General features: G+C 43.7%; 2 protein-coding genes across 11 annotated transcripts in view; one reads left to right on the top strand and one right to left on the bottom strand.

Annotated features, from left to right (window-relative positions):
* Positions 1-1,926: 1,926 nt before the first annotated feature.
* TRIM6 (tripartite motif containing 6) lies at positions 1,927-19,028 on the bottom strand. 10 transcript variants are annotated; one of them, NM_001205176.2, is given in 8 exon segments: positions 1,927-4,113; positions 4,329-4,355; positions 4,645-4,745; positions 6,490-6,512; positions 9,319-9,549; positions 10,253-10,348; positions 11,158-11,647; positions 18,660-18,740. In NM_001205176.2, coding segments are annotated over 7 exon segments (1,467 nt in total). In that variant the 5' UTR covers positions 11,581-11,647; positions 18,660-18,740; the 3' UTR covers positions 1,927-3,547.
* LOC129136401 (olfactomedin-4-like) overlaps positions 18,155-25,530 on the top strand; it is an 82,520-nt gene continuing 75,144 nt past the window's right edge. Inside the window, exons 1-2 of the mRNA XM_063782669.1 lie at positions 18,155-18,172; positions 23,789-23,855. The gene's annotated coding sequence lies outside the window, so the exon portion shown is untranslated. The remainder of the gene's footprint in view (positions 18,173-23,788; positions 23,856-25,530) is intronic.

Below are 25,530 nucleotides of genomic sequence, written 5' to 3'. Positions count from 1 at the left end.
CCTTGATGGTGATGAGTTTCACAAGTCAAAATGTATCAAGTTATATACTTTATGAAATGTATTATATGTCAGTTATATCACAATAATAATGTTAAGACAGTCCTCTTCCCCTAAAAAGATTATTTTTAAGTTAGAATCAAACTTACATGCCAGCTCTAACAAGCACTCACTTGTTGGGAAATATTAGGATAACTATACCACATGTCTAGCACTTTAGTGACAATACAGTTCTCTTTTACAAACTTTAGGCTATAGAATGGAATTAACATAGTTCCAGAAAAAAGCTGAGATCCTGAGTCCTCTATAATGGGAAAAAGGATTACTTAGGGTTCCAGGCAGTTTCCACCAAAATCCGAGTTTTCTTTCCCTTGAAATTTGATTGTACATGATTGCATACAGCTAGACATTTAAAAAATCTTTACAGTTAGGTTTAGCCCTATGGCTATTCTCATTAATAGAAAATGAGCAGATATTGCGAATCCCATCTATGAACTAAGGATTTAAAAAGCACGTTTTCTCCCCTAAGTTTTCTTCACCTTTCTGCCAGCTTCATGCTGTTACTATTCTGGGGTACAGCAAGTGCCACAAGATGAAAGCAAGCTTGGTGCATGAATCCCACATGGAACAGTGCCACTCACCACCAGTTACATACACTCATGACCGATTGTTTTACATTAACAAGAAGTACATTTCTTTAGTATTTGATCCATTATGTATTTTTAGAGTTCTTTTTCATAGCAGTTGAGCCTACTCTATCACATGTCAAGAACAGAAGGCCTCTGTCAAGCCCCCATAACCCCTCAAGAAAAGGTCAGAGCTGTGAACTTACCCTAATAATTGTCCCCAAGTCTCAGATTGAGCAACCTTCCCCAGGTCTTACCTATAGAATTCCAGCAAGTACTTAGTTTGGCTTTCACTATTATCTAAAGTCATTCACTGGACAATACTTTGGGTTCTCCAAGTGAATTTACTTATAAAGTAAATATCACAATAAAGATGTTAAGAAAGTCCCTCTCCCTTCCAAAATCTTCTTTTTAAGTTAGCATCAAACTTAAATATCGGCTCTAGCAAGCACTCACATTTTGGGAAATATTAGGATAACTATACCACATCCCTAGAACTCTGGTGACAAAAAAGAAAAATTACTTATAAAGTAAATTCACTTGGAAAGTAAATTTACTTGTAAAGTGAGTTTACAGAAGAGAGCTGGGCTAACTCTTTTGCCTAGAACTTACTGTATGGGAAAATTAGTGGGAAGGGGATAACTACTCCAACAGATCTTTCTCTTTCCTGAACTTCCACCAGCCCCATAGGTCCCAGTCAGCTGGCCCTATCTCCTTTTATATCTATCTCTTCCAACTGAAATGCAGACCAGGATAAGGAGTTTGCATCCAGCCTCTGGGCTTCCACAGATATGATCTCCCAAATATTATAAAACGGTACCTTAGAACAAACCAGTAGTGAGCTTTTACTATAATCTGCACTGCTTTATCTCACCATAGACACCCAAGCTGAGACTTGATAACAAATCAGTGTTTCATCAAACCATGAAGGAGCTTCAAGTGCCCAACAGACTGAGGACTAACGGCAGGGGCCAGAGTCTGCAGAATCATTCTCTGGTCATGAGCCCTTTCTATGATCTTCCAAATTTCGACACTTCTAGATATGTTGAGATCTTCTTTTCTCTGGCATTACCTTCCACAAAAATGCCTCAGGGCAGCTGGGAAGGTGCAGGTTCTGTAGAGATAAACATATGTGCCTTGAAACCTCCTCTGTATCCTGAGTCCATAGGCTTTTACACTAGGGCTCACTTAGGGACAGAAATTTCATTATAGGATCTACTCCAGAGTTGTCCAATAGGAATACAATGTAAGCCACATATGTAATTTTAAGGTTTCTAGTATCCACATTAAAAAAGTAAAATGAAACAGGTAAAATGAATAACATATTTTATTTAATCCAATAGAGCCAACATATTATCATTGCAATACACAAAGGAAAAGTTATTAGTGAGATATTTTACATTATTTTTTGAAGTAGATATTTGAAATCTGGTATATATTTTATACTTTGAGCACATCTCAATTCAGACTAGTCATGTATGAAGTACTCAACAGACATTGGTGGCTCCTGGATACCATATGGGACAGCCAGTGCCATTCTCATCCTTGATATTTGTTTCTACCCTCACATGTACCTCTTAATTTCTTTTATAGCTGGTTCAAAAAACATATTGCACCTCTCTACCAAAGTCCTAGCAGCTCACTCAACAGCTGTTTGTTCCTGCGCATAAAGAGAGTGTGGAAAAGCTGGAAGAAATCATCTTCTTCCTTTAAGTGCTTTATATTGTTCATATTTTCTCTTTGTATTTTCTTTCTATTCTGAGAGAAAAATATGTATTGGATTGTTTTTCTCTCCCCACTACCCTTTTGTTTTTACTGCAATTAATTTGAAAGACGTATATATTTTTTTTTAATTGTTCTATTGCTACTCTTAAATGTAGAGAGGAAGGCCAAAGGTTGTAGTGAAGATTGTAGTGAAGACTCTCTTCAATCTGAGTTTGAAGCTACCCAAATTATCATTATAATGGTTTGGTTTTAGAGCTCAATCCTATACATACTTATACAAAAACAAAGTAATTTATTTGCTTATTATTGCATTTTATAGAACCTGGCAAAGATATTATAAGAATGTAAAAATACAGGCCAATTTCTTTCATTAACATAGATGACAACAGAATCTAAACAATACGTTATCAAAATAAATCCAATATTGCATACAACAAATAATAATGGTGTATTTCAGCAAGTCGTGGTAACAAATTGAAGTAAATCAATGTACTAAGCCACATTAACAGAACAAAAATGATACACAATTGTCTCAATAATTTACAGAAAAGACATAGGTAGAATACGAGTTTTCATTTTATAGAAAAACTTGTAGTAAATTAACAGATCAGAACTTCCTAAATTTGATCCCCTGCATCAATCAAAAAACACCTGCATCAAATACTATGCTTAATGGCAAAATACTGAAAGCGCCCCCTATCCACTTCAAGACCTGTCATCAGTCAGAGATGCTTACTCTCACCACTGGGTGCATCCTAGTACTGAGTAACTGTTTAAAACAAAAGAACTGTCCGGGCATGGTGGCTCACATCTGTAATCCCAGCACTTTGGGAGACCGAGGCGGGTGGATCACTTGCGGTCAGGAGTTCGAGATCAGCCTGGCCAACACGGTGAAACCCTATCTCTATAAAAATACAAAAATTAATTGGGCATGGTGGTGGGTGCCTATAATCCCAGCTACTTGGGATGCTGAGGCGGGAGGTTTGCTTGAACCCAGGAGGCAGAGGTTGCAGTGAGCCGAGATTGCGCCACTGCACTCCAGCCTGGGTGACAGAGCGAGATTCCGTCTCAAAAAAGATTCAAAAACCAAAAAACAACAAAAGAATTGAGAACACAGAAAAACAGAAGATCAGAAGGGAGAATCACATGCTGATAAGCCTCAGGGTACTTATCAGAAGTGGGTGGGAACAGAAGAATATTCAAGAGCTTGGACGACGCAGGGTCATAGGAATTACACAGTTGCAAGGATTAAAATATGGACAAAGAGTAGTGGGAAAGTAATATTTAGAGAAAGTGTAGATGGGGAAGCCATGGTTTGTGACATTATAAAAGGAGACAGTACCAGCCTCATAATCTAAGAAAACCCCAACACGGCGAGGGGGCACTGTCATGGAGAGAAGCAGGGAAGGGGAAGAATCCTCATAGGCCCTATATTCATGGTTATGCTGTAACCCAATCACCCAGTATCCACTCTGAGGCTGATACCTGGAGTAAGCACTGTGATTTTGAGCATAATGGTTGAAAGAGAATGTAGGTCCCAGTGAATTGCTGCATACCCCCAGGATCCAGGCAGTCTTCTTGGCCACATCTACCTCCCAGTAATGCTTACCAGAGGAGAAGTGCTGGGAGCCCAGGACACTACAGTCATAATGCTTTTCCAGACAGGAAGGTCCAGATACTTTAGCTCCCACAAACCTCACTTGTCTCCGGTTTTTAGCCAGGACAAGATTTAAATTAGCTGTGTGTGGATTCAGGGTCACGTCAACTGTAGGAAAAGGTACAACATCAGCAGATGAGAATGGGGACATGGGTCTCATTATGCTGAGAAGAGGAAACACAGGAAGTGGTTGGAGGAACTGGAACTGTATGGCGGGGATGGGGGAGGCATCAACACCTAGGACCTGTGTGGCTATGTCTGGGGAGGGCATGTGAAAGGCGATCAGAATGTGCCAGCCCAAAGAGGCCATGGCTTCTACTTACCCCAGTAGCTTTGGACATCTGTCAGCTCTGTAATGATGAAAAGAGTCAATAATGTTGAATAGGACCAATTGTCTCATGTCTGGTATCTCTCTCCTTACTACATTGAGGGGAATGGTGAGGAATCCTGTGAGGATGTCACCTGGCCATTTCATCTCCCCTTAAATACAAACCGCATCTTCTTCAGCACACTATGTCCCTCCCTCTGGGACCTCCCTCTTTGCCACTATGCTCAAATACCGACTATAGCCTCTATCCCGTTTATTTCTTCCCACGACAGTAATTTCACATCCAAACTCTTTCCCCTGAATCTCCTTACCTCTAAACACTCGCAGCATCCTTTTCAGATCTGGGGCTCGGAACATACTTCTTAGCTTTGTAGGGAGAGCTTCTGGCTTCCTCAGGGTCCAGAACTCACTCCTAGAAAGGACAGGACTTCTGAGTTCCCACACTGCTGACTGTGGGTTCCTCCACCACCCATCTCCCTTACCTCCCAAGCCTCCTGATGAATTCCAATCCTCCTTTCTGAATACACTTAGCATCATTCTGCAAACAGCCCTGGCACTGGAGCCAGAAGAGCTAGACTAGAAACTATCATCTCACCATCTGCATAAACTTGTGTAAGATTTAACTTTTTTTTTGAGAAGGAGTCTCGCCCTGTCACCCAGGCTGGAGTGCAGTGGCACGATCTCGGCTCACTGCAACCTCCACCTCCCAGGTTCAAGCGATTCTCCTGCCTCAGCCTTCTGAGTAGCTGGGACTACAGGCGCGTGCCACCACGCCTGGCTAATTTTCTTGTATATTTAGTAGAGATAGGGTTTCATCATGTTAGCCAGGATGGTTTTCATCTCCTGACCTCGTGATCTGCCCTCCTCAGCCTCCCAAAGTGCTGGGATTACAGGTGCGAGTCACTGCGCCTGTCCAAGATTTAACTTCTTAAAATCTCATTTTGTTTTTCTGTTGTTGTTTTTAGAAAATACTATAATTTTCCTTTTTCTGTGTCCTAGAGATGTTATGCAGTTCAGTAAAATAATGGCTTGGAAATCTTTTGCTACCTCTAAAAAAAGATATAAAATATTTAAAATCAGAGGGGTTGAAGATGTCTGGGTTGACAGGCAGAACACCAGGGGCCTATTGCTGGGGCTTTGAAAGTATCAAGTGAAGGGGTTTCTTCAGAAGAGTCTGTGCGCTTAGGCCCTGGGATTTCTCAGAAAACCTTCAAAACAGCATTTTAGGATTTGCTGTCTCTGGGAATGTTATGCCACTAGCTGGAGAAAAGATGTCCTCACCTCCAAACGGAGAGTACAGATTTCAGAAGGGACGATAGGGTTCCTATTTCATGTGTCTGTGAGGAGCATGGAGGAACCAAGTGTGCAAGCAGCTTGACATGTCACCTTGTTGGATGAGACTCTGGAGTATGTGACAGAGAACATGTTTGATTCCCAGGCTAAGTTATTATCCTCCAGAGCTCGAGTTTACGTTTTTACTGGAATTGAGACAAAAGAAAATCTACTAGGGAGCAAGGCCTGGGAGAAAGAAAAACTTAAGGCAGATGTGCCAAGACCAAATTCTTAGACCTTGAGAAATAATGCAGATGGGAATGTCACTCTGATAAAATTCACGGGCAGGAAGTTGAAGTGAGCCGAGATCACACCACTGCACTCCAGCCTGGGCGACAGAGTGAAACTCTGTCTCAAAAAAAAAAAAAAAAATTTATGGGCAAAGAAAATTCCTGTGTATTTTGAGGTAACTATAAACTTAAGAATCAGGGATGAAAGCAGGCACAGAGGTTTATGGAAAAGTACACTAACAGGGTACTTGGGGAGTCACTGATACTGCAACTCTTTATTCATTTTGTTTGTTTGTTTGAGGCAGAGTCTCCCTTTGTCTCTCAGGCTGGAGTGCAGTGGCGCAATACTGCAACTCTTTATTCTAAATAACAGTACTGTCCCCACCTACTGACCTCCCATCACCCACATTTTCCTACCAGAGAGGCCAGTTCATCCCCTTTATTTGGGGATGCCAAAACTCTCATGTGATGCGCGATTCAAGACTACTCTCTTGAATCTTCCCCACTCTGATTCTTCTTCCCTTTCCCACTGATCATGGGTAAAGGAATCATTTGTCAATCCAGGGGAACTACCTCATGTTCTCCTACACATACCTTTCTGTGACATCACTCACATCCTAGGAAGGAAAAAGACAGGTTAAGTCAAGGAGTAACAGGTCATGCCCTTATCCACATTTCTCCTTCCATGTCCACTACCCCATGATATGATACAAATAAAGATAATCCTAATGTGGAGGCCACAAAGTAGAGAAAAAACTCAGGGCAGACTGTCCCTAAGAACCCATATGAAGACATCAAAAAATTACTCAATTGACTCATCAGTGTCTTGATTTTTACAACATTGTGTGTGTGCATATGTGTGTGTAATGTTATGTATGTATAGCATGTATTATTTGTCAGGCATTGTGCCTGGCCTAGAGAACCTCAGATGATGAAGTCATAATTTCTATCCTTGAGTAGCTTACATCCTGTTCTGGTTGCTGAAGATACAGGCTCATGGACTTTAAATATGGTTGTTTCTCAAACTTCACCTTCTCTAACCCTCTACCCTACCTTTGCTGACTTCATCCATTTCCTTCATTTTAATGTACACATGTTGATGTTTCTCAAATCTGTACTTCTGCTCAGCCCCCTTTCCTTATGATTTTGATTAATATATACACCAGCAAATGAGTCACAGGTACCTCAGATGCAAGATGTTTAAAAGAACTTATTTCGGCAACTCTTGTCTCCCTTCCATCCTACTGAATCACACTAGCAACCACTTAAGTCACCAAATTTAAACAAAATAGGAAATAACTACCATATATTCACCCTGGCATCCTATCTTTGCCCAAGTCAGTCCACTTCACATCCTTAATTTCATTTGGTCACCAGTTGTTCACCTTTATTACTGCCACTGCTAGTCTCATTTCTGTGGAATTGGCCTGTTCCTTTCTATTTGCTCTTTTTATCTTGTGCTCCATACATCTCAATGACCCCGAAGAAAAGCTTAAGTTTGGTCCACATAATACAGGATTAACTATTTTCTCTGTATTAGGGCTGTTTATGGTGGCATTTCATAGAGACACAACTCAAACTGGCTTGAACACAGAATGTGGTAGAGGTGCTGTCTGTGTCAATTTGCAGTAAATATCCAGGATTGTATCAATCTTACATTGTGGCTGTACTGAGGAACTGAAATGATCAAATCGATGTGCTATTTCATGTGGCTACTTCTCTTATGTTGGCTTTATGTCCATATTTTGAAGCTTTTATCTTGGCTATAAAATTTTTTTTTTTTTTTTGAGATGGAGTCTCGCTCTGTCCCCCAGGCTGGAGTGCAGTGGTGCGATCTCGGCTCACTGCACGCTCCGCCTCCTGGGTTTGCGCCTTTCTCCTGCCTCAGCCTCCTGAGTAGCTGGGACTACAGGCGCCCGCCATCGCGCCCGGCTAATTTTTTTGTGTTTTTAGTACAGACAGGGTTTCACCGTGTTAGCCAGGATGGTCTCAATCTCCTGACCTCATGATCCACCTGCCTTGGCCTCCCAAAGTGCTGGGGTTACAGGCGTGAGCCACCGCGCTCGGCCTTGGCTATAAAATCTTAATGGGCAACAATTCACACAGATATGGAAAAGAGAAAGAACAATGTCTGTGATGGGAAAATTCTAGAAAGTTTATTTTTAGAAAAGACTACTCAAGTTTAAATGTCCATGGGGCAGTCATACTAATGAATGTGGAAGTGTCTAAACTAGCAATATGAACTGACGATTCATTTGCATTTAAAAAATATTTACAGTTTGAGCACTGTTGAGGAGCCAGAACAAAAGGTGAAGGAGAAAGTGTCAGGGTAATAATATCAATGATGAGGACAAAAAGGCAAGAAGAATAAAATGAAGATGCAAAGCAGGAAGCAGTGAATGAGAAAAAGCTGTAACAGGCAGAAAGTAGCCACCCACGGCTCTAATACTAAGACCCAAGAATATGTAAATAAACAATTATTCCACCAAGAAAGAAAGAGCAAGAGGAAAGCACGAAGACAAACAAAATATAAAGAATATCTTACACTCTGAAGGTTACAGAATATCACAAGCTACATCATGCCTCAAATTCACAACCACACTATTCATTCTATGCGGAAAATAGCTGCTAGAATTTCAACCTCAGTTCAAGTCCCTCCATCAAATCTCTCTAGGCTTGATACCTTGTAATCTGCGACCTACACACATACAGACCAGAGCCCAGACCCCCAAAACCAGTTCAAATATCAATTGCTACAGTATGTTAAATGATTCTGCTCTAGAGAAGAGAGTGAAAACAAAGAAGGGCTGGTAATACATCATCTCTAAGAATTTAGCTTGGCGTAAGTGTGCCTGTGACTAAGCTGGGTAAGAAGCACTTGGCAAATTCCCAACACAGCATCAGAGACGAGAGGTGCCTAATGAACAGTGGTTCTCAACTGGGAGAGCACTGTGTTCACCCTGGGGCTATCGTGGCAATGTCTGAAGAAATTTGGGGTTGTCACATCTGGGGTGGTGCTGCTGACATCTAGTGAGCAGAGGCCAGAGACGCTGCTAAGCATCCTACGATGTACAGGAGAATCCCACGCAGCAAAGAATTATCCAGCCAGAAATGTAAATAGTGCCAAGACTGAGAAAGAAAGAACAACATCACTGGATACAACAGATCTTCTCCACAGCATCAGATAAACTTTTAGACAACCCTTTATAAATAAAAATGGGACTTTCCCTTGCATTTGTACTCTGAATTATCTTACGCTTTACTCCATACCTCTAAACAGTTTAATAGGGGATAGGCACTATAGCGCCAAAGGAATGTTTTTTCTTGTCCCCGCAACGATGGTAGTCTGATGTCCCAGAAAGGAAGGAAAGTTCGTTTCTCTTTTCCTTGACTCTCAGATCTGGGCTCCTTCACAAGCCTTACCTGCAGCAGCTCCATTGCTGACCCCTGACATCGACGCTCCAGATCCGAGATGAGCTCTCGCAGCGACTGGGTCTGGTGGACCAGATCATTCTCAGCCTCTTCTATAATTCGTAGCCCCTTCTTCTCTTCCTGTTCCAGCTTCTTCAGCTCCCGCTGCTCCACTCTGTCTAGGATATTTCGCAGCTGATTAAACTCTGTCTGGATCCTGCATCTCTCAGGCTCCATCTGATTCTTCAGGAACAGGGAAGAAAAAGAGGCTGCTAGTCGGTCACACTGAGGGTCTCCTCTATTAAAAGCGGGGGAGTTGGGCTCAGGACTGCTTTCCTGGGCCAAGCCTCCCAGGGAGAGGGTAAATGCTGCAGGAGAAAGCCTTTGTAGCCTGTTCTTTCCTTCTTTTCTCCCTTCAGCTCTGCCCCGACCATTGGCCCCGGGCTGCTTTATCTAGGCCATCTAGACATCAACTGTGATTCCTGGGTGACGTTTAGATTCCAGGAAGCCTCCCTCACCTCTGCATCAGCCTCCTCTTCCAATTTCGAGTACTGAGGTGGAAATTACTGGCCTGTGACTAACCTGTCTCAGATCTGGGCTTCTACACAAGCCTTACCTGCATTTTCCCTTGCATTTGTACTCTGAATGCGAGGGAAAAGCCAAAGAGACTGAAACTGTAGAGCAAGACCCAGAATTATGAATTGGGGCGACCCCTAGCCATGGTTCCTCTGCTATGTGATTGTCTCCTAGGTTCAGTTTTGATATATTTGCTATTTACCTCCTCTCCTCCCCCTGTTTGGAAGGAATATAGTGGAGGACCAGGCAAAGGGAAGCTCTTCTAGTCATGGCATCAGAGGACAGACAGGACAAGGACTCCTTTGCCCTCAGCTCCTATGACCTGCCATGATTCCTGCCCCAGGACATCTTCAGAAAAAGTCTCCCTTGCCTTCCAGGATGTCTTCTTCTCTCTGATAAAAGCTGTTAGCTTCTCAGCTTCCTGCTCCTCGTTCTTCAGCTTCTTTAGAGACTCCTGAAACTTCTCCTGGAAGAAACAAATCAGGTCAAGCAGGATCAAGCCTTCAGTTGACTCAGTACCCAGACACAGAATGAATGGGACAGAGATTCTGCTAACCTCAAAAGAAGCCTGTCCTAACCTAGGATGAAAACTTGACAGGGCCAACAAATCTTTTATATATACACGGGATGAAAACCAACAGGGATAGGCTGATTCTCCATCCCCCTTGGGAAGGTGCCTGACCACAAAGCACCTGTGGCTCACGCCTGTAATCCCAGCACTTTGGGAGGCTGAGGCGGGTGGATTGCCTGAGCTCAGGAGTTTGAGATCAGCCTGGGCAACATGGCAAAACCCCATCTCTACTAAACACACACACACACACACACACACACACGCACACACACACACAATTAGCTGGGCATGGTGGTGCACACCTACAGTCCTAGCTACTTGGGAGGCCAGGCACGAGAACTGCTTGAACCCGGGAGGCGGAGGTTGCAGTGAGCCGGGATCGCACCACTGCACTCCAACCTGGGCGACAGAGCGAGACGCCTTCTCAAAATAAATACATGAGTAAATAAATTCCTTTACCTTCCCTGCCAACATATCTCCACAGTCAATCAACCAAGTACCCCTTTTACCCCGAGCAGCTCTATCTACTCAATCTGGAATAGCAAGTAAATGATAAAGAATCTATTCTTAATCAGGGAGGCAGTTTCCAGGTTCATTCTCTAGGTAAATAAAGACTACAAAGAGATTAGATCAGAGCATGATAAAACGTTAAAACCTGCCAAAGACCCTGTTTCTCTGTCTCCCCTTCCATCCTGGGGTCTCACCTGGTACTCGCGGGCAACCTCCTCCACGAGGAACGTGTGGTGACCACGGTGCTCCTGAGACCGCTCACAAAGCCAGCAAATGACCTTCCCATCCTCCTGACAGAAGAGCTGCAGTTTTTCTCCATGGTCTGCACAAAGAACTGCTTTCAGCTGCTTCCCAGGGCCCAACACTACCTCTCTGAGCCGCCTCACTATGTTGGCCAGATGCCGATTAGGCCGCAGGTTCCCTGGCTGGTAGCTGGTCTGGCACACAGGGCAGCTTCTTTCCCCTTCTTGACCAATCACTGATTCCCTGCTATTTGGTGTGATGCAGGCTTGGCAGAAGCTGTGGCCACAGTCTATGCTCAGGGGTTCTGTTAGGAGCTCCAGGCAGATAGGGCAGGTCACCTCTTCTCGTATGTCTACCAGTACTGGTGAAGTCATTGTAGCTACTCTCCTGGCTCCTGCCTGCCCAACCCTGATTTCTAAGATGTTTCCTGCCTGTAGAATCCTAGGTAGATGAACAAACAAAAAAAGGATCAGGGTAAGAAAGGAGGGAGAATAAAGGAATACTGACTGCCCAGTCCTGGATAAAGAGGTCAGACACCTGGGGTAACAAGGGCTTCTCATTCTCATATCCAATACGTTCTTTATCCCGGCTCATAAAAGGCACCAATTTCTCCCCATATTAAAGCAGTGATAATTTCCTCTTGCTCCTATTGAATGGAGACAAACTGAGGCCCTGGAAAGGAGGGGCCTGTGTGAGTCACTGTCTGTGTGATCTTTTCTTTTTTTTCTTTTTTGAGATGGAGACTCACTCTGTCACCCAGGCTGGAATGCAGTGGTACAATCTCAGCTCACTGCAATCTCCGCCTCCCAGGTTCAAGCAATTCTCCTGCCTCAGCCTCCCAAGTAGCTGGGATTACAGGCACGTGCCACAACACCTGGCTAGTTTTTGTATTTTTAGTAGAGACGGAGTTTCACCATGTTAGCCAGGGTGGTCTTGAACTCCTGACCTTGAGTGATGCTCCTGCCTTGGCCTCTCAAAGTGCTGAAATTACAGGCATGAGCCACCGCACCTGGAGACTGTGTGACCTTTTCTCACCCAAAACATATCCTCAATGTTAAAAGCACCTAAAACACACTGCTGCCTCAGGATTTTTGCATTTGTTGTTCGTGATATAAAGATGACCCTTTACTCTGCTATCTGCATTACTTGCTGGCTTCCTACCTATTCCCTTATCAGAAGGGTCTGCTCTGACTAGTCTATTTAGAGCACAGCCACCATACAATCACTCTCCATATATTTACCTCATTAGGGAGTCTTGCTCTGTTGTCCAGGCTGGAGTGCAGTGGCGCGATCTCAACTCACTGCAAGCTCCGCCTCCTGGGTTCAAGCCATTCTCCTGCCTCAGCCTCCCGAGTAGCTGGGATTACAGGTGCCTGCCACTATGTCCGGCTAATTTTTTTTGTATTTTTTAGTAGAGATGGGGTTTCACTGTGTTAGCCAGGATGGTCTTGATCTCCTGACCTCGTGATCCGCCCGCCTTGGCCTCCCAAAGGGTTGGGATTACAGGCATGAGCCACCGCACCCGGTCTATTTTACTTCTTACACCACTTAATATAGATCTTTACTTGTTTGAATCCTCGCAGTGAAATGTAAGCTCCATGAGATCTGAGACTTTTTGTTCATGGTTGTATCTTCGGCAGCTAGCATAGAGCCTGACATACAGGTCCTCAACTTTGGATGAATGAGGGGGTCAGAACCCCCTCATCCTCTACAGTGATCATCTGTGACCTTTCCATGAGCTCTTTCACCTCTCTGCCATCACCTTTGCATCACTCTCTGGTATCTGATCTCTAAGACTGTGAAAACACTTCCACTTCTTAACGGCCCTGCTCCACATAGAGCCCTCTCACCACATGCTCGCCTTCTCAGAAAAAAACCAAAGAAACAGCAATGGCCACAATAAGGGGTGGTAATTTTGTTGTTGTTGTTGAAACTGAGTCTTGCTCTATCGCCCAGGCTGGAGGGCAGTGGCACTATCTCGGCTCACTGCAACCTCTGCCTCTCAGATTCAAGCGATTCTCATGCCTCAGCCTCCTGAGTAGCTGGGATTACAGGTGAGCGCCACCATGCCCAGCTAATTTTTGTATTTTTAGTAGAGACAGGGTTTTACCATGTTGGCCAGGCTGGTCTCGAACTCCTGACCTCAAGTGATCTGCCTGCCTTGGCCTCCCAAAGTGCTGGGATTACAGGCGTGAGCCACTGCGCCCAGCCTGGGGAGGTAATATTTTTACAACTCATGATTCTGTAACCAGTTGTGATTTAGAAATCACATTCTCTTGCTTTCTTTATCCCTCATGGACAACTCTGCATAAATAAGAGTATTCTCCATTCTTTAATAGGAAGAGACATTAAGTGACTTTACACAATCATGCACCTTGTAAGTTGTAGAATTGGCATAACCTAACCTTTCCAGGGTGCTAGTTCAAAGCTTCGTCCTCAAACTCATAACTTTGACCAAAGACAGTCAGTAGAAAAGGCTGTGAAAGTCAGGCATGGACCAAGTGCTTTCGAAGTATGGAAATGAGAGAGATCCTATCTGATGATGGGATTTTGCCAGGGCCTGTCTTAAACTTCAGCAGGATCCTAAGGGGGTCCATATGTAAGGAGAGGTGGCCGGTAAGGCAGTTGAGGCCTTATATCCTCATTGAGAAATATGACCTTTATTCTCTATTTTTCTTGGAAGAGTTGTTGATAAATTACATTACCATTGTTTAAAATCACACTGAGAATACTCTTTAGAAAATTTTTAAAACTGTTTCCAGCATTGAGTTATTTTCATTGGGAGCCATTTGTTCTGCTTGTCTACCTGGAGTTGTGTTTGGGCCACCAAAGAGCCAGCTAACACTGGCTATGTGAAGCTCTGGCCCTGGTTCCAGGCGTGACCTCGCTGTTCTGAACAGGCCACAGTGCGTAGGGAGCAGGCGGGATTCTCTAACTTGTCTTTGGCTGGTTTCCCAGCAAAAGTAAATGTACATTGATGTAAAAAACATAGTCCGTGTGGGCCTAAACACAAGGCCCTGTAAATTGTACCAATTTACCCCCATCTTGAGGACCTGGTGGATTTAAAAAGTATATCAAACTGCCTCCCAATAACAACACTCCCCTTAGAAGAAAGGGCCTGAGAAAGTGTCTCAGATAAGGGTAAGAAAAAGTCATGGGACGTAAGCATAAGCCTCCTAGCGGCCCTGCTGGGGGATCTAGCGAGCCGAAAACAGGTTCTTGGTGCTGCCATCTAGTGTTCGGTGGTGCTTCTGCAAGTACTGGCCTGGGTCTTCAGCTTTGCCATGCTTAGCAGCAGCAATGCTCACAGCAAGTATTTACAGAAAGCCCATTAGGTATTCAGCAAGAATTTAATTATTTTGTACATAATAACTCAATAATTCCACATAACAACATTATGAATGTCCCTTAAATCTCATCTCATAGTTGTATAAACTGGTATTTAGTAGATCCTTCAAGTGGCGGGGCCGGTGTTGAATGCAGATACGCAGGCTGCAGAGCTGGAGCTCTTATTACTCCCTTATATTCCTCATCTCCATAAAGGGTGCAAAATATAATTAACAAATTAATGAACTCTGTGCATCTAACTGGTAGTACTAATTGGTGTTACAGATGTATTTACCTATCATCTGAGAGTCTGTTTAACCAAATAAATCACACCTGTGGGAACTGCACTATTATTTCCTTTGTTAATATCTCCTACCATACCCACATCATCTCACTTAGCACACTGCACTATAAAGCTCTATTGCCTTTGATAATAGAGGCAATAGAGGCTCTATTTATCTTCCAGGTGCCCCAGACCTTAGCACTGCAGCTAACACAGGAAATGATCAATTAACTTTATAATGGATTGAAAATTATAACTTACTGCTGAGCTTATAGTTGGCCTTGATGTTGGCACTAGAGTATAGAAATAAATGTGCTATCTTATGAAAGTGTTACTGTTAAAAAATAATTGCGTTGGCCAGGCGCGGTGGCCCAAGCCTGTAATCCCAGCACTTTGGGAGGCTGAGGCAGGCGGATCGCAAGGTCAGGAGATCGAGACCATCCTGGCTAACACAGTGAAACCCTGTCTCTACTAAAAATACAAAAATTTAGCTGGGTGTGGTGGCGGATGCCTGTAGTCCCAGCTACTCGGGAGGCTGAGGCAGGAGAATGGCGTGAACCCGGAAGGTGGAGCTTGCAGTGAGTCGAGATCATGCCACTCACTGCACTCCAGCCTGGGCGACAGAGCGAGACTCCGTCTCAAAATAAATAAATAAATAAATAAATAATAATTGTGTTGGTATTATATTTTAATTGAAAGTCCAATTCCAATTCATCTTCCCCAACAAACACATGCACACTTTCATTTCAGGCAAAACTGTATTTAGCATACCCAATTCTCTTGAAGGAGAACTACTGCCTCATAAATGCAATGTAGTAATAGTCCCAAACTGAAAAGAATCCATGACATCACTAACTGGTAAATGAACAAACTGTGGTGTATCCATACAGTGGCATATTACCAAACAATTAAACTGTTAATATATACAACAAGATAAATCTCAAAAGCATGCAAAGTGAAAGAACCCAAACATCAAATTTAAGTTATTGTATGATGCTATTTATGTGAAATCCTAGAAAAGAGAAAGCTATGGTATTTGAAAGTACATCAGTGGAAGCCAGGGCCCAGGAGTGGGAGAAAAGTTTGAACTGCAAAGGGCATAAGGAAATTTGAAGGGTGACGGAAATGCCCTTTATGTATCATGATCATGGTGGTGGTTACACGGCTGACTGCAACTGTGAAAATTCACAGAACTGTATGCTTAAAATTTGTAACTTACTAGATAGAACTCAATAAACTGACAGAAACAAAAAAATACAAGAAAAATTAAAAGCTTGGTTTCTGATCTTCTAAGCATAATGGAACTGTGTTGTCAAACATGTAGCCAGATATGGCTATTGAGCATTTGAAGTGTGGCTACTCAGAAATGGGTTGCTTTAGGTACAAAATACACATTGGATTTTGAAGATTTAGTTTAAAAAAGTTAAAGGAGCTTATTAATTTTTTTATATTGATCACATGTCCTAATTGTATTTTGCATGTATTGGGTTAAATGAAATATATTAAAATTAATTTCACCCGCTTATTTTTAATGAGGCTACTTGAGTATGTAACATTACATATGTGGCTTCATTCTATTTCTAGTTTATTATATGTCTTTTTTTCCTATCTAATATGCGCTGTAGATATTCATCTAATACTCTCTTTAGACAGAGAAAAATTCTTGAGCAGAAAAAAGATTTGTAAGAGTTGAGGTCTCTTGTCAAAGCTGAGGCCTGGGAAAGAAATTGTGAAGGAGGGGAGCATACAGTTAGCATAGGTTGGAGTGACCCTTGCCCACACACCAGCAAGCCCTGACTGCCCACTGCAGCTAAGTGCAGCCCAAGGGAGATATGGGAGGCTGCCAGTTTCCAACTGAGGCCAAGTCTCCAGAGCAGTGTGGATGGGCTGAGAGAAGGCATTCTGACTGTGAGGAGTGCAGACGAGAAGAGCCTGCAGTCCCAGAGCCCAGTGCATCAAATTAGCAGAAGAGCCCAAATTCACAACCAGGTGGGACCAATTAAATCAGAACCAGACGCCTGAAAAAGGTCTGCTAACTAGCAACACTGCAAGCACTTGGAGTTCTTCATGCAGAATCTCAGTTTTTCCTGGAATGATTCAGAATCTGCACTTTAATATTAAAGTTCTCTAGGTAATTCTTATGCACATTAAGGCTTCAGAAGCACTGCCTTAGATAAAGGACCTTCTTTCCCAGGTGGATACAATTTAGGGCGCAAAACAGCTAGAAGAGGGAGGGGTACAGAGAATGGCCTGCTATTTAGATATGAAGCATCTTTTGGAATGGAAGCTTGCATCGATATCAAAATGGCTTTCAGAATAAAAATCAGTGACTCAGCAGGGGATACTGGGGCTGGTGTAGGCTGGGGGTTCAGAGTTAGGAATGACAGAGCGGGCCTGTCCACCAGCTGGGAGCCCTAGTGAAAGTGGAATAAAATAGGTGGCAGTTGCATTTATAAGTGAGTTGGGCTTGAGTTCTTGCACTTTAGGAATAACTTTTTTTTTTATCTTTGTGTAGGGTTATATTTAACCTATTATCTGCAATTGAAGGGAATATTGAATTGGAACTTAATCAGTTTCAAAACAAAAAATTTAATTTCCACTTCAAAAGAATTTCTACCCCCTGCATTTCAGAAACCTATAATTTAAAAATTGTTTTGATTGTGCATTTTTTTAAAGCTAGGCATGGAGTTTGCCAGTAATAATGACCATAATTTGTGTCAGGCAGCCTCCTACGTGTTTAAATCTGTCTCACTTAATCCTCACCAAAACTCTAAGATATACATATTACTCCGTCCATCTTATAGATGGAAGAAACTAAAGCTCAAAGAAGTCAAGTTAACAGTCTTCGGGCACACAGCCAGTGTCTGTCAGAGTCAGGATTTGAACACATGCAGTCTGGCTGCGGCATCTCTGCTCCTAACCACACATTTCTGTCTCTATTGACTGACTGATTAAAAATAAAATGTCTCTAACCTCAGTGGGGTCATTTGCAGTGAGAAAGAAAAAGAAATAAAGATATAATGAGTTCCGAAAGGGAAAGGACCTTATCTCTTTCACTGCCCTGTCACCTCTGCCAGAAGTGACAATAAGAGCCAGTCAACAGAACGGTAGACATACCTCTCTGACCCGCACATCTGGGGAATGAGAAGCCAAGAAGTTCCAGATGTAAGCAATATCAGGTGGTCAAAGCTCTTCAGAGCAATCCAAGGCACCTTAAACTAATCTTAAGGAACAGAGCGCGCTCACTCGGCTTTTATCTAAACTCAACCACGCATGACTCTGCTCCGTTCCGTTCCGAGAAAGGCAGGGGATCCCTCCTCCGCCAGCCTTTGGCCGTTGAACGGACAGACCCACAGGTCAGGAGTCTGCGGAACGCTCATCTCCCAACTCCTTCTGGGAGGAGTCGGGCCGCCTGGGGTGGGGGAGAAATGGTGCTCACTTCCTGGAGCGGCCAGGCTGGAGATGGGGGAGGGGATGGGGGAAGGGGGAAGGGGGAACGGGGAAGGGGGGGAAGCGGGGAAGGGGGGAAGGGATGCTGACTCTGAATCCACGCCTGACAAAATGGTTTGCAGTGATTCCCTAAAGCAGTTTCCAGAGCTGCCTCCTCTACATACTTTAGCTTGTAGAATAGAGGTTTAACTCTCTTTACACGGCCTATTCCCAGCTGCAAAGGTGCCTCTTCTGTGCTCCCTTCCCAAACTTGAGTTAACTTGAAAATGCAGAAGTCTCCCTCATTCTTCTTTCACCCGTGAACCACCCCCAACCCGACCTGCAGAGCGGGTCAAACTCTCCAGACAAGTGGGGACGGCGGTAGCTGGCCAGAAAATAAACTTGCTCACTAACCTGGAATCTGCGGCCTGGATCACAGCCAAGGACTTGAAGCAGCCGCGTCCTCCACCCAGGCCGAAAGACTCAGGGGGGAAGGGGCGGGGCCTGGGGAGGAGGAGGGTCAAATTGTCCAGCCCCGCAGGAGATCCAGCCGGTTCCATGGGTGTGGTCACCAGTGACCCCCTCAGGTGGTAAGGGAGATGGAGATAGTTTCTGAGGCCAGGCGCGGTGGTTCACCCCTGTAATCCCAGCACTTTGGGAGGCCGAGGCGGGCGGATAACGAGGTCAGGAGATTGAGACCATCCCGGCCAACGTGATGAAACCCTGTCTCTACTAAAAATACAAAAATTAGCTACCCGGGAGGCTGAGGCAGGAGAATCGCTTGAACCCGGGAGGTGGAGGTTGCATTCCAGCCTGGAGACAGAGCGAGACTCTCTCAAAAAAAAAAAAAAAAGAATTTTTGAAGGTAGCAACGCAAAGCTGTTCATCTTCCCTGATGAACGGCAAATCCGGAGGCCTTTGAGAACACCAGGCCAGAGATGAGCCTTGTAAATTGTCTGCAGCGTACTGTAGCTTTCTAATATCATATCAGAGTTTAATTACACTGATAATACACCTGTACTCCATATAGACGTATTAATTTAAATGTCTAAATAAACACATAAAGTTATACGAGTAAAAGATAGCCCCTTTGCATAATGGCATGTTTTGCCAAACGACCATTAAAATTCATCAGTTTAAAATTACACGTATGTATGTATAAAGCTGTGTGTGTGTATCTGTAATTTTGACCTATATAACTAGAAGACAATCTTTGTTTTTATTTAGGTCTGATGAACACATGTAAAGCTTATAGAGCCTCAGAACTCTAACTACAGGGTTTCAATAGCACAGAAACTCTGAGAAGAAAAAGAATGTCAAAGTTCCTCCCTAAGGAGACTGATTAGATGAGTATCACCTTGCCTTAGAAGGTGGCTTGGGGAGGGAGGTATAGAGAAAGAAGGGACTGGGGTGTCCATATGAAAGTCTGGACGGAGGATTGGGCAATAGGGAGAGAGCTGGGTTAAGTATCAAGAGATTTCTCTGAACAGTCCCCAGGCAAATGAAAGGTCATTGGAATCTCATAAGTGCAGACATGTGTCGCTATTTCAGTGAGTACCTCATGTCTGCAGGCTTAAGAAGCCACGCAAATGTTATTTCAGATCACCCTTTGTGTAGCTTTCTTCACAACGGTTTTAGGTATGGCTGCCTCCATATTGCCCCTGGATGACGCTTCAGGTCAAAGCCTGCTTATGCTCTGAAATTCTCCTGACCCCACCCAAACTGCCCAGTATGGACACCACCCTGCCACTGGCCCAGCCAACATTTAAGTCCCTTGGAATACAAAATGGTATGATTGACACCCAGAGGGTTAGACATATTGGAAAAGGGATGGAGAAGCCCAACCCAGAGTCCCTTCTCAGGCCATTTTCTAAGAGCTGATATAAATGGAAGTAACTTATAGGCTGCATAGTCTTGTCAGCATAGGGCTTCATTTCTGGGGCTAGTAGGCTCAGTTAAAAAAAAAGGATGTTGGCTGGGCATGTTGCTCGCTTGTAATCCCAGCATTTTGGGAGGCCGAGGTGGAAGGATAGCTTGAATCCACGATTTTGAGGCCAACCTGGGCAACATAGTAAGACCCTGTCTAAAAAAAAATAATAAATTGCCAGGCATAGAGGTACGTGCCTGTAGTCCCAATTACTTGGGAGGCTGAGAGGTGGGAGGATCACTTGAGCCCGGAAGGTTGAGGCTGCAGTGAGCCATGATCCTGCTACTGCTCTCCAGCCTGGGCAACACAGTGATAACCAGTCTCAAAACAAAAAAGAAAACAAAAAACAGAATAAAAGACTGTTTCTCAGTGTGCAGAATTTTTCCTTTTTGTTTGCTAACCAAGGCAGTTTTTATTTTCTCTATAATTTCTCATCTTGAACAGGGAGATTGGGCATTCTGATGGTTGAGAAGAAATGAAGGTACTTGGCAATAATTCAAGGGGTCTCGAAAAGTTAGATATAAATTTACCATATAATCCATCAAATCCACTCGTAGGAATCTACTCAAAAGAAATGAAAACATATCCGTGCAAAGATTTGTACACAAATGTCCATAGCAGTTTTACTCATATTAAAAAATGGAATCAACCCAACTGTTCATCAAGTATTAAATGGATTGAAAAACAAGTGGTATACCCAATACAGTGGAATACTGTTAGTGTTAAAAGGGAACCAAGTATGTGGGATCCAGAGGTTTGGTGGGGTAATATGATGCATCCAGTAGGACAGGTTTGAAGGTAAAGGGCACAGATTTGCTGACAGCCCCAAGTTCCTGAATACTCAGAGTACTTGCAGTTCTAGACTCAGGACCCACTGCTGCAGTTCTAGACTCAGGGTGGTATCAACAGAGCCAGCCTGTTATTATTACAATACTCAATATTAAATACTCAGTATATACCAGGAATATTGTTTAGTGCACAGGTTGAGGTGTCAAGATTTCTTAATAGCAATAAGTGGATATTAACATTTGATAGGAAAGAGGTTTCAGGAAAAGCAAACAGGACCATGACAGGGGTCACAGAACATTCTCATAGCCAAATAGTGATAAAAAATACAAACTCAGGAGATAGATTTCCTGTGAGTAAATCTCTAATATGCTTGAATATATTTTCTTTGAGGAAATCTCTAATATATTCACAGGAGAGAGACTTCCTGTGAAAAAAATCTCTAGTATATTTTTTCAGTACAACTTGTTTGAAAGCAGTGTTAGATGATACCTGTGGTCAGAAATGTTTCTGCCCCTCTCATGGAAAACCCTTCTTAACTCATTACTATCAGCTGGGAGCTGATGGGAACAAAAGAAAAGAAAAAAGTAGATATTGCAAGGCTAAGATTAAGAATCAGGGTAGTTTATGCTTGAGAATTCAGGATAGGCCTAACTGGATTTTCTGAAAGATAATTGTTAACATCTGATTACAGGAAGAACTTCAGTAAAACCAAATGAAAACAAATTTCAGGGAGAAACACTTCTTGTTCCAGAGGCTTAGGGATGTAGTAGAAACAAGCCACCAATTGTGTTTTCAGATGCTTCTGATCATCAAACATGGACCTAATTAATGCATTTTTTTGGTCCTTTCCTCCCTCTCTTTTTTCCATCCTTCTTGTTTTCCCTACTTTCCTCTCATTTTTTCTTCTTTTTTCTTTTCTTTTTCTTTTTTTTTTTTTTTTTTTGAGACAGTCTCACTCTGTTGCCCAGGCTGGCATGTAGTAGCACAATCTCAGCTCACTTCAGCCACAAACTCTCGGGCTCAAGCGATCTTCCCACTTCAGCCTCTCAAGTAGCTGAGACTAAGGGCACACACCACCGTGCCAGGTAAATTTTTGTGTATTTTGTAGAGACAGGATTTCATTATGTTGCCCAGGCTGGTCTCAAACTCCTGGACTCAAGCGATCCACCCACTTCAGTCTCCCAAAGTGCTGGGATTACAGGTGTGAGCCACCACGCCTGGCCCCATCTTTCCTTTGATATTTTATATTTTCTTCCTTCCTTCTTTTTAAAAATTTGTTTTCTTCTTTCTTTTCAGCAGACACATATTAAACTATATATGTCATATAGCACGGTATTTAAGATGGTATTTAAGATGATGGACTCTGGAACCAGTTTTGCCAAGATTCAGATCCTAGCTCATTTACTTACCATCTGTATGATTTGGGGCAAGTTACTTAACCTCTCTTGGGCCTCAGTTTCCCTATCTGTAAAATACCTACTGCATAGAGTTATTGTGAAGACTAAATATGCAAGTATATGTGGAGTACTTAGGACAGTCCCTGAAACACAATAGATAGTCAGTGAGTGATAGCATTATTAACTATAATGAAGTACCAAGCATTTGGCAGGGCTCTGGAGTAATACCGATGAATAAAACATGAATTTTGCTGTGCATATATTCACATTCTAGTCAATTTGAAGAAAATCAAGCTAGTCACTTAAATATAGCTTTTTGTTTGTTTCTTTCCTATTATCTCATTTTCTCTAAATCCCCTTCCTAGATAATCCCATCCACTTTCCTAGCTGACAAAGTCCTAACATTAACTATAGATCAGACCTCTTTTGGGCTCCAGAGTCCATGTGAGTAACTAACTCACAGGTAGAACAAAAACAAGATGTTATAACCTCAGCGGACTCATCTGGTTCAACTTTTAAGTGTCATAGTTGTGAGCTGTTTTTCAATTGCCACAGCCCCCTGGGCTAAAGGTCACATAGCCTGAACATGCCTAGATAAACCAAGCATGCAACCACAGGTGGAACCCAAATGCTCAGACTGAGGGGTAGGGACTGAATTAAGAAGGAACCTCACATGGCAGAATTCAGGATCTAATCAGATGAGCCCTTGCGTCACCCCATGGCAGGATCCAATCAGATCATGTCTCCCAGCATCACCTCATTGCAAGATCCAATTAGATCATACCTCATTAATTTTTTTGAGGCGGAGTTTTTGCCCTTTTTGCCCAGGCTGGAGTGCAATGGCACGATCATGGCTCACCGCAACCTCCGCCTCCCAGGTTCAAGCGATTCTCCTGCCTCAGCCTCCCGAGTAGCTGGGATTACAGGCATGTGCCAACACGCCCAGCTAATTTTGTATTTTTAGTAGAGACAGGGTTTCTCCATGTTGGTCAGGCTGGTCTCCAACTCTTGACCTCAGGTGATCTGCCCGCCTCGGCCTCCCAAAGTGCTAGGATTACAGGTGTGAGCCACCGCGCCTGGCTAACCATTTCTTCTGTCTCCTTGCCAGTCTACTTGCAATAAAGCTTTGCTTTTCTCAAAAGGTGCCATGATATTGGCTTGTATGTATGTCAAGAGGCAAGCCCATTGATTGCTCAGTAACAGTATATAATATTAGTGTTTATTTGCCCACCAATTTGTTTATTCTCCTTTATTACTTATCTTGATGAATGGTAAAACTAGCCTTTCTAGTTTCCTCAGAAACAATGAACTCCTAAATTCTTTCCTCTTCCTCATTCCCAACATTCAATTTTTGTCCTTTTAATTTCTCCTTTTGAAGAAGTTTTATCCATTTGATTTATTTCTCTCCATCTTTACTGTTACTATCTTAGATGCAAGTGTGTCCAGAATTGGTGGGTTCTTGGTCTGACTTCAAGAATGAAGCCGCGGACCCTCGCGGTGAGTATTACAGTTCTTGAAGACTGCGTGTCTGGAGTTTGTTCCTTCTGATGTTCAGATGTGTTTGGAGTTTTTTCCTTCTGGTGGGTTCGTGGTCTCGCTGGCTCAGGAGTGAAACTGCAGACCTTCGCGGTGAGTGTTACAGCTCATAAAAGCAGTGTGGACCCAAAGAGTGAGCAGTAACAAAATTTATTGCAAAGAGCAAAAGAACAATGCTTCCACAGTGTGGAAGGTGACCCCAGTGGGTTGCCACTGCTGGCTCGGGCAGCCTGCTTTTATTCTCTTATCTGGCCCCACCCACATCCTGCTGATTGGTAGAGCCCAGTGGTCTGTTTTGACAGGGTGCTGATTGGTGCATTTACAATCCCTGAGCTAGATACAAAGCTTCTCCACGTCCCCATCAGATTAGTGAGATACAGAGTGTCCATACAAAAGTTCTCCAAGGCCCCACCAGAGCAGCTAGATACAGAATATCTATTGGTGCACTCACAAACCCTGAGCTAGACACAGGGTGCTGATTGGTGTGTTTACCTTGAGCTAGATACAGAGTGCCGATTGGTGTATTTACAATCCCTGAGCTAGACATAAAGGTTCTCCAAGTCCCCACCAGACTTAGGAGCCCAGCTGGCTTCACCTGGTGGATCCCACACAGGGGCTGCAGGTGGAGTTGCCTGCCAGTCCTGCGCCATGCACCTGCACTCCTAAGCCCTTGGGTGGTCGATGGGACTGGGCGCCCTGGAGCAGGGGGTGGCACTCGTTGGGGAGGCTCCAGCCGCACAGGAGCCCATGGAGGCGGGGGAAGGCTCACGCATCGCGGGCTGCAGTCCCGAGGCCTGCCCCGCGGGAAGGCAGCTAAGGCCCGGCAAGAAATCGAGCGCAGTGCCGGTGGGCTGGCACTGCTGGGGGACCCAGTACACCCTCCGCAGCCGTTAGCCTGGGTGCTAAGCCCCTCGTTGCCCAGGCCGGCAGGGCAGGCCGCCTGCTCCCAGTGCGGGGCCCGCCAAGCCCACGCCCACCCAGAACTCCAGCTGGCCCGCAAGCACCGCGCGCAGACCCAGTTCCCACTCGCGCCTCTCCCTCCACACCTCCCTGCAAGCTGAGGGAGCCGGCTCTGGCCTTGGCCAGCCCAGAAAGGGGCTCCCACAGTGCAGCGGTGGGCTGAAGGGCTCCTCAAGTGCCGCCAAAGTAGGAGCCCAGGCAGAGGAGGCACCGAGAGTGAGGGAGGGCTGTGAGGACTGCCAGCACGCTGTCACCTCTCACAAGTAGACCATTCCAATAGTCCACTAATTTGTCTTTTTTGTTTTAGCCTGATTTCTGTTAAAAAATGTTTTCTTTTTTTAAAAAAATGAGAGTTTATGGACATATAAAATGAACACATGCGAAAGATTTATTTAGTTAATTAAGGAGAGAATCAGCAAGATGGTGTAACCAACCCAAAGGAGAATTTAAAAACACACATAAATACAAGTGATCAGAAAAACTTGCAATGAATTTACAAAGAGATGAAAACAAGTCAACATCCACAATAGAATCATCAAATACATGTCTATTTGAGACAATTAATTTGCATTTCTATGGGCAAAATCACTTGCATGATTTTCAGCTCAATATAATTTCCATAATAAATTGTATTAACCTCAAAGACGATACAAAGCTAAGAAAACTCAGAAGAGGA

Source organism: Pan troglodytes, chromosome 9 (assembly GCF_028858775.2).
Source record: "Pan troglodytes isolate AG18354 chromosome 9, NHGRI_mPanTro3-v2.0_pri, whole genome shotgun sequence".
NCBI classification, from domain to species: domain Eukaryota; kingdom Metazoa; phylum Chordata; class Mammalia; order Primates; family Hominidae; genus Pan; species Pan troglodytes.
This window is presented reverse-complemented; position numbering and strand designations above follow the sequence as displayed.

What these genes read in the sequence shown, in the direction of transcription:
- TRIM6 (XM_009459764.5), bottom strand. An exon ending in AGAAGAAGACATCCTGGAAG is followed by an intron (nt 9,550 to 10,252) that starts GCAAGGGAGACT and finishes CTGTTCCTGAAG; the next exon opens with AATCAGATGGAGCCTGAGAG. An exon ending in GATGCTGCGAGTGTTTAGAG is followed by an intron (nt 4,356 to 4,644) that starts GTAAGGAGATTC and finishes TCATCATTACAG; the next exon opens with AGCTGACAGATGTCCAAAGC.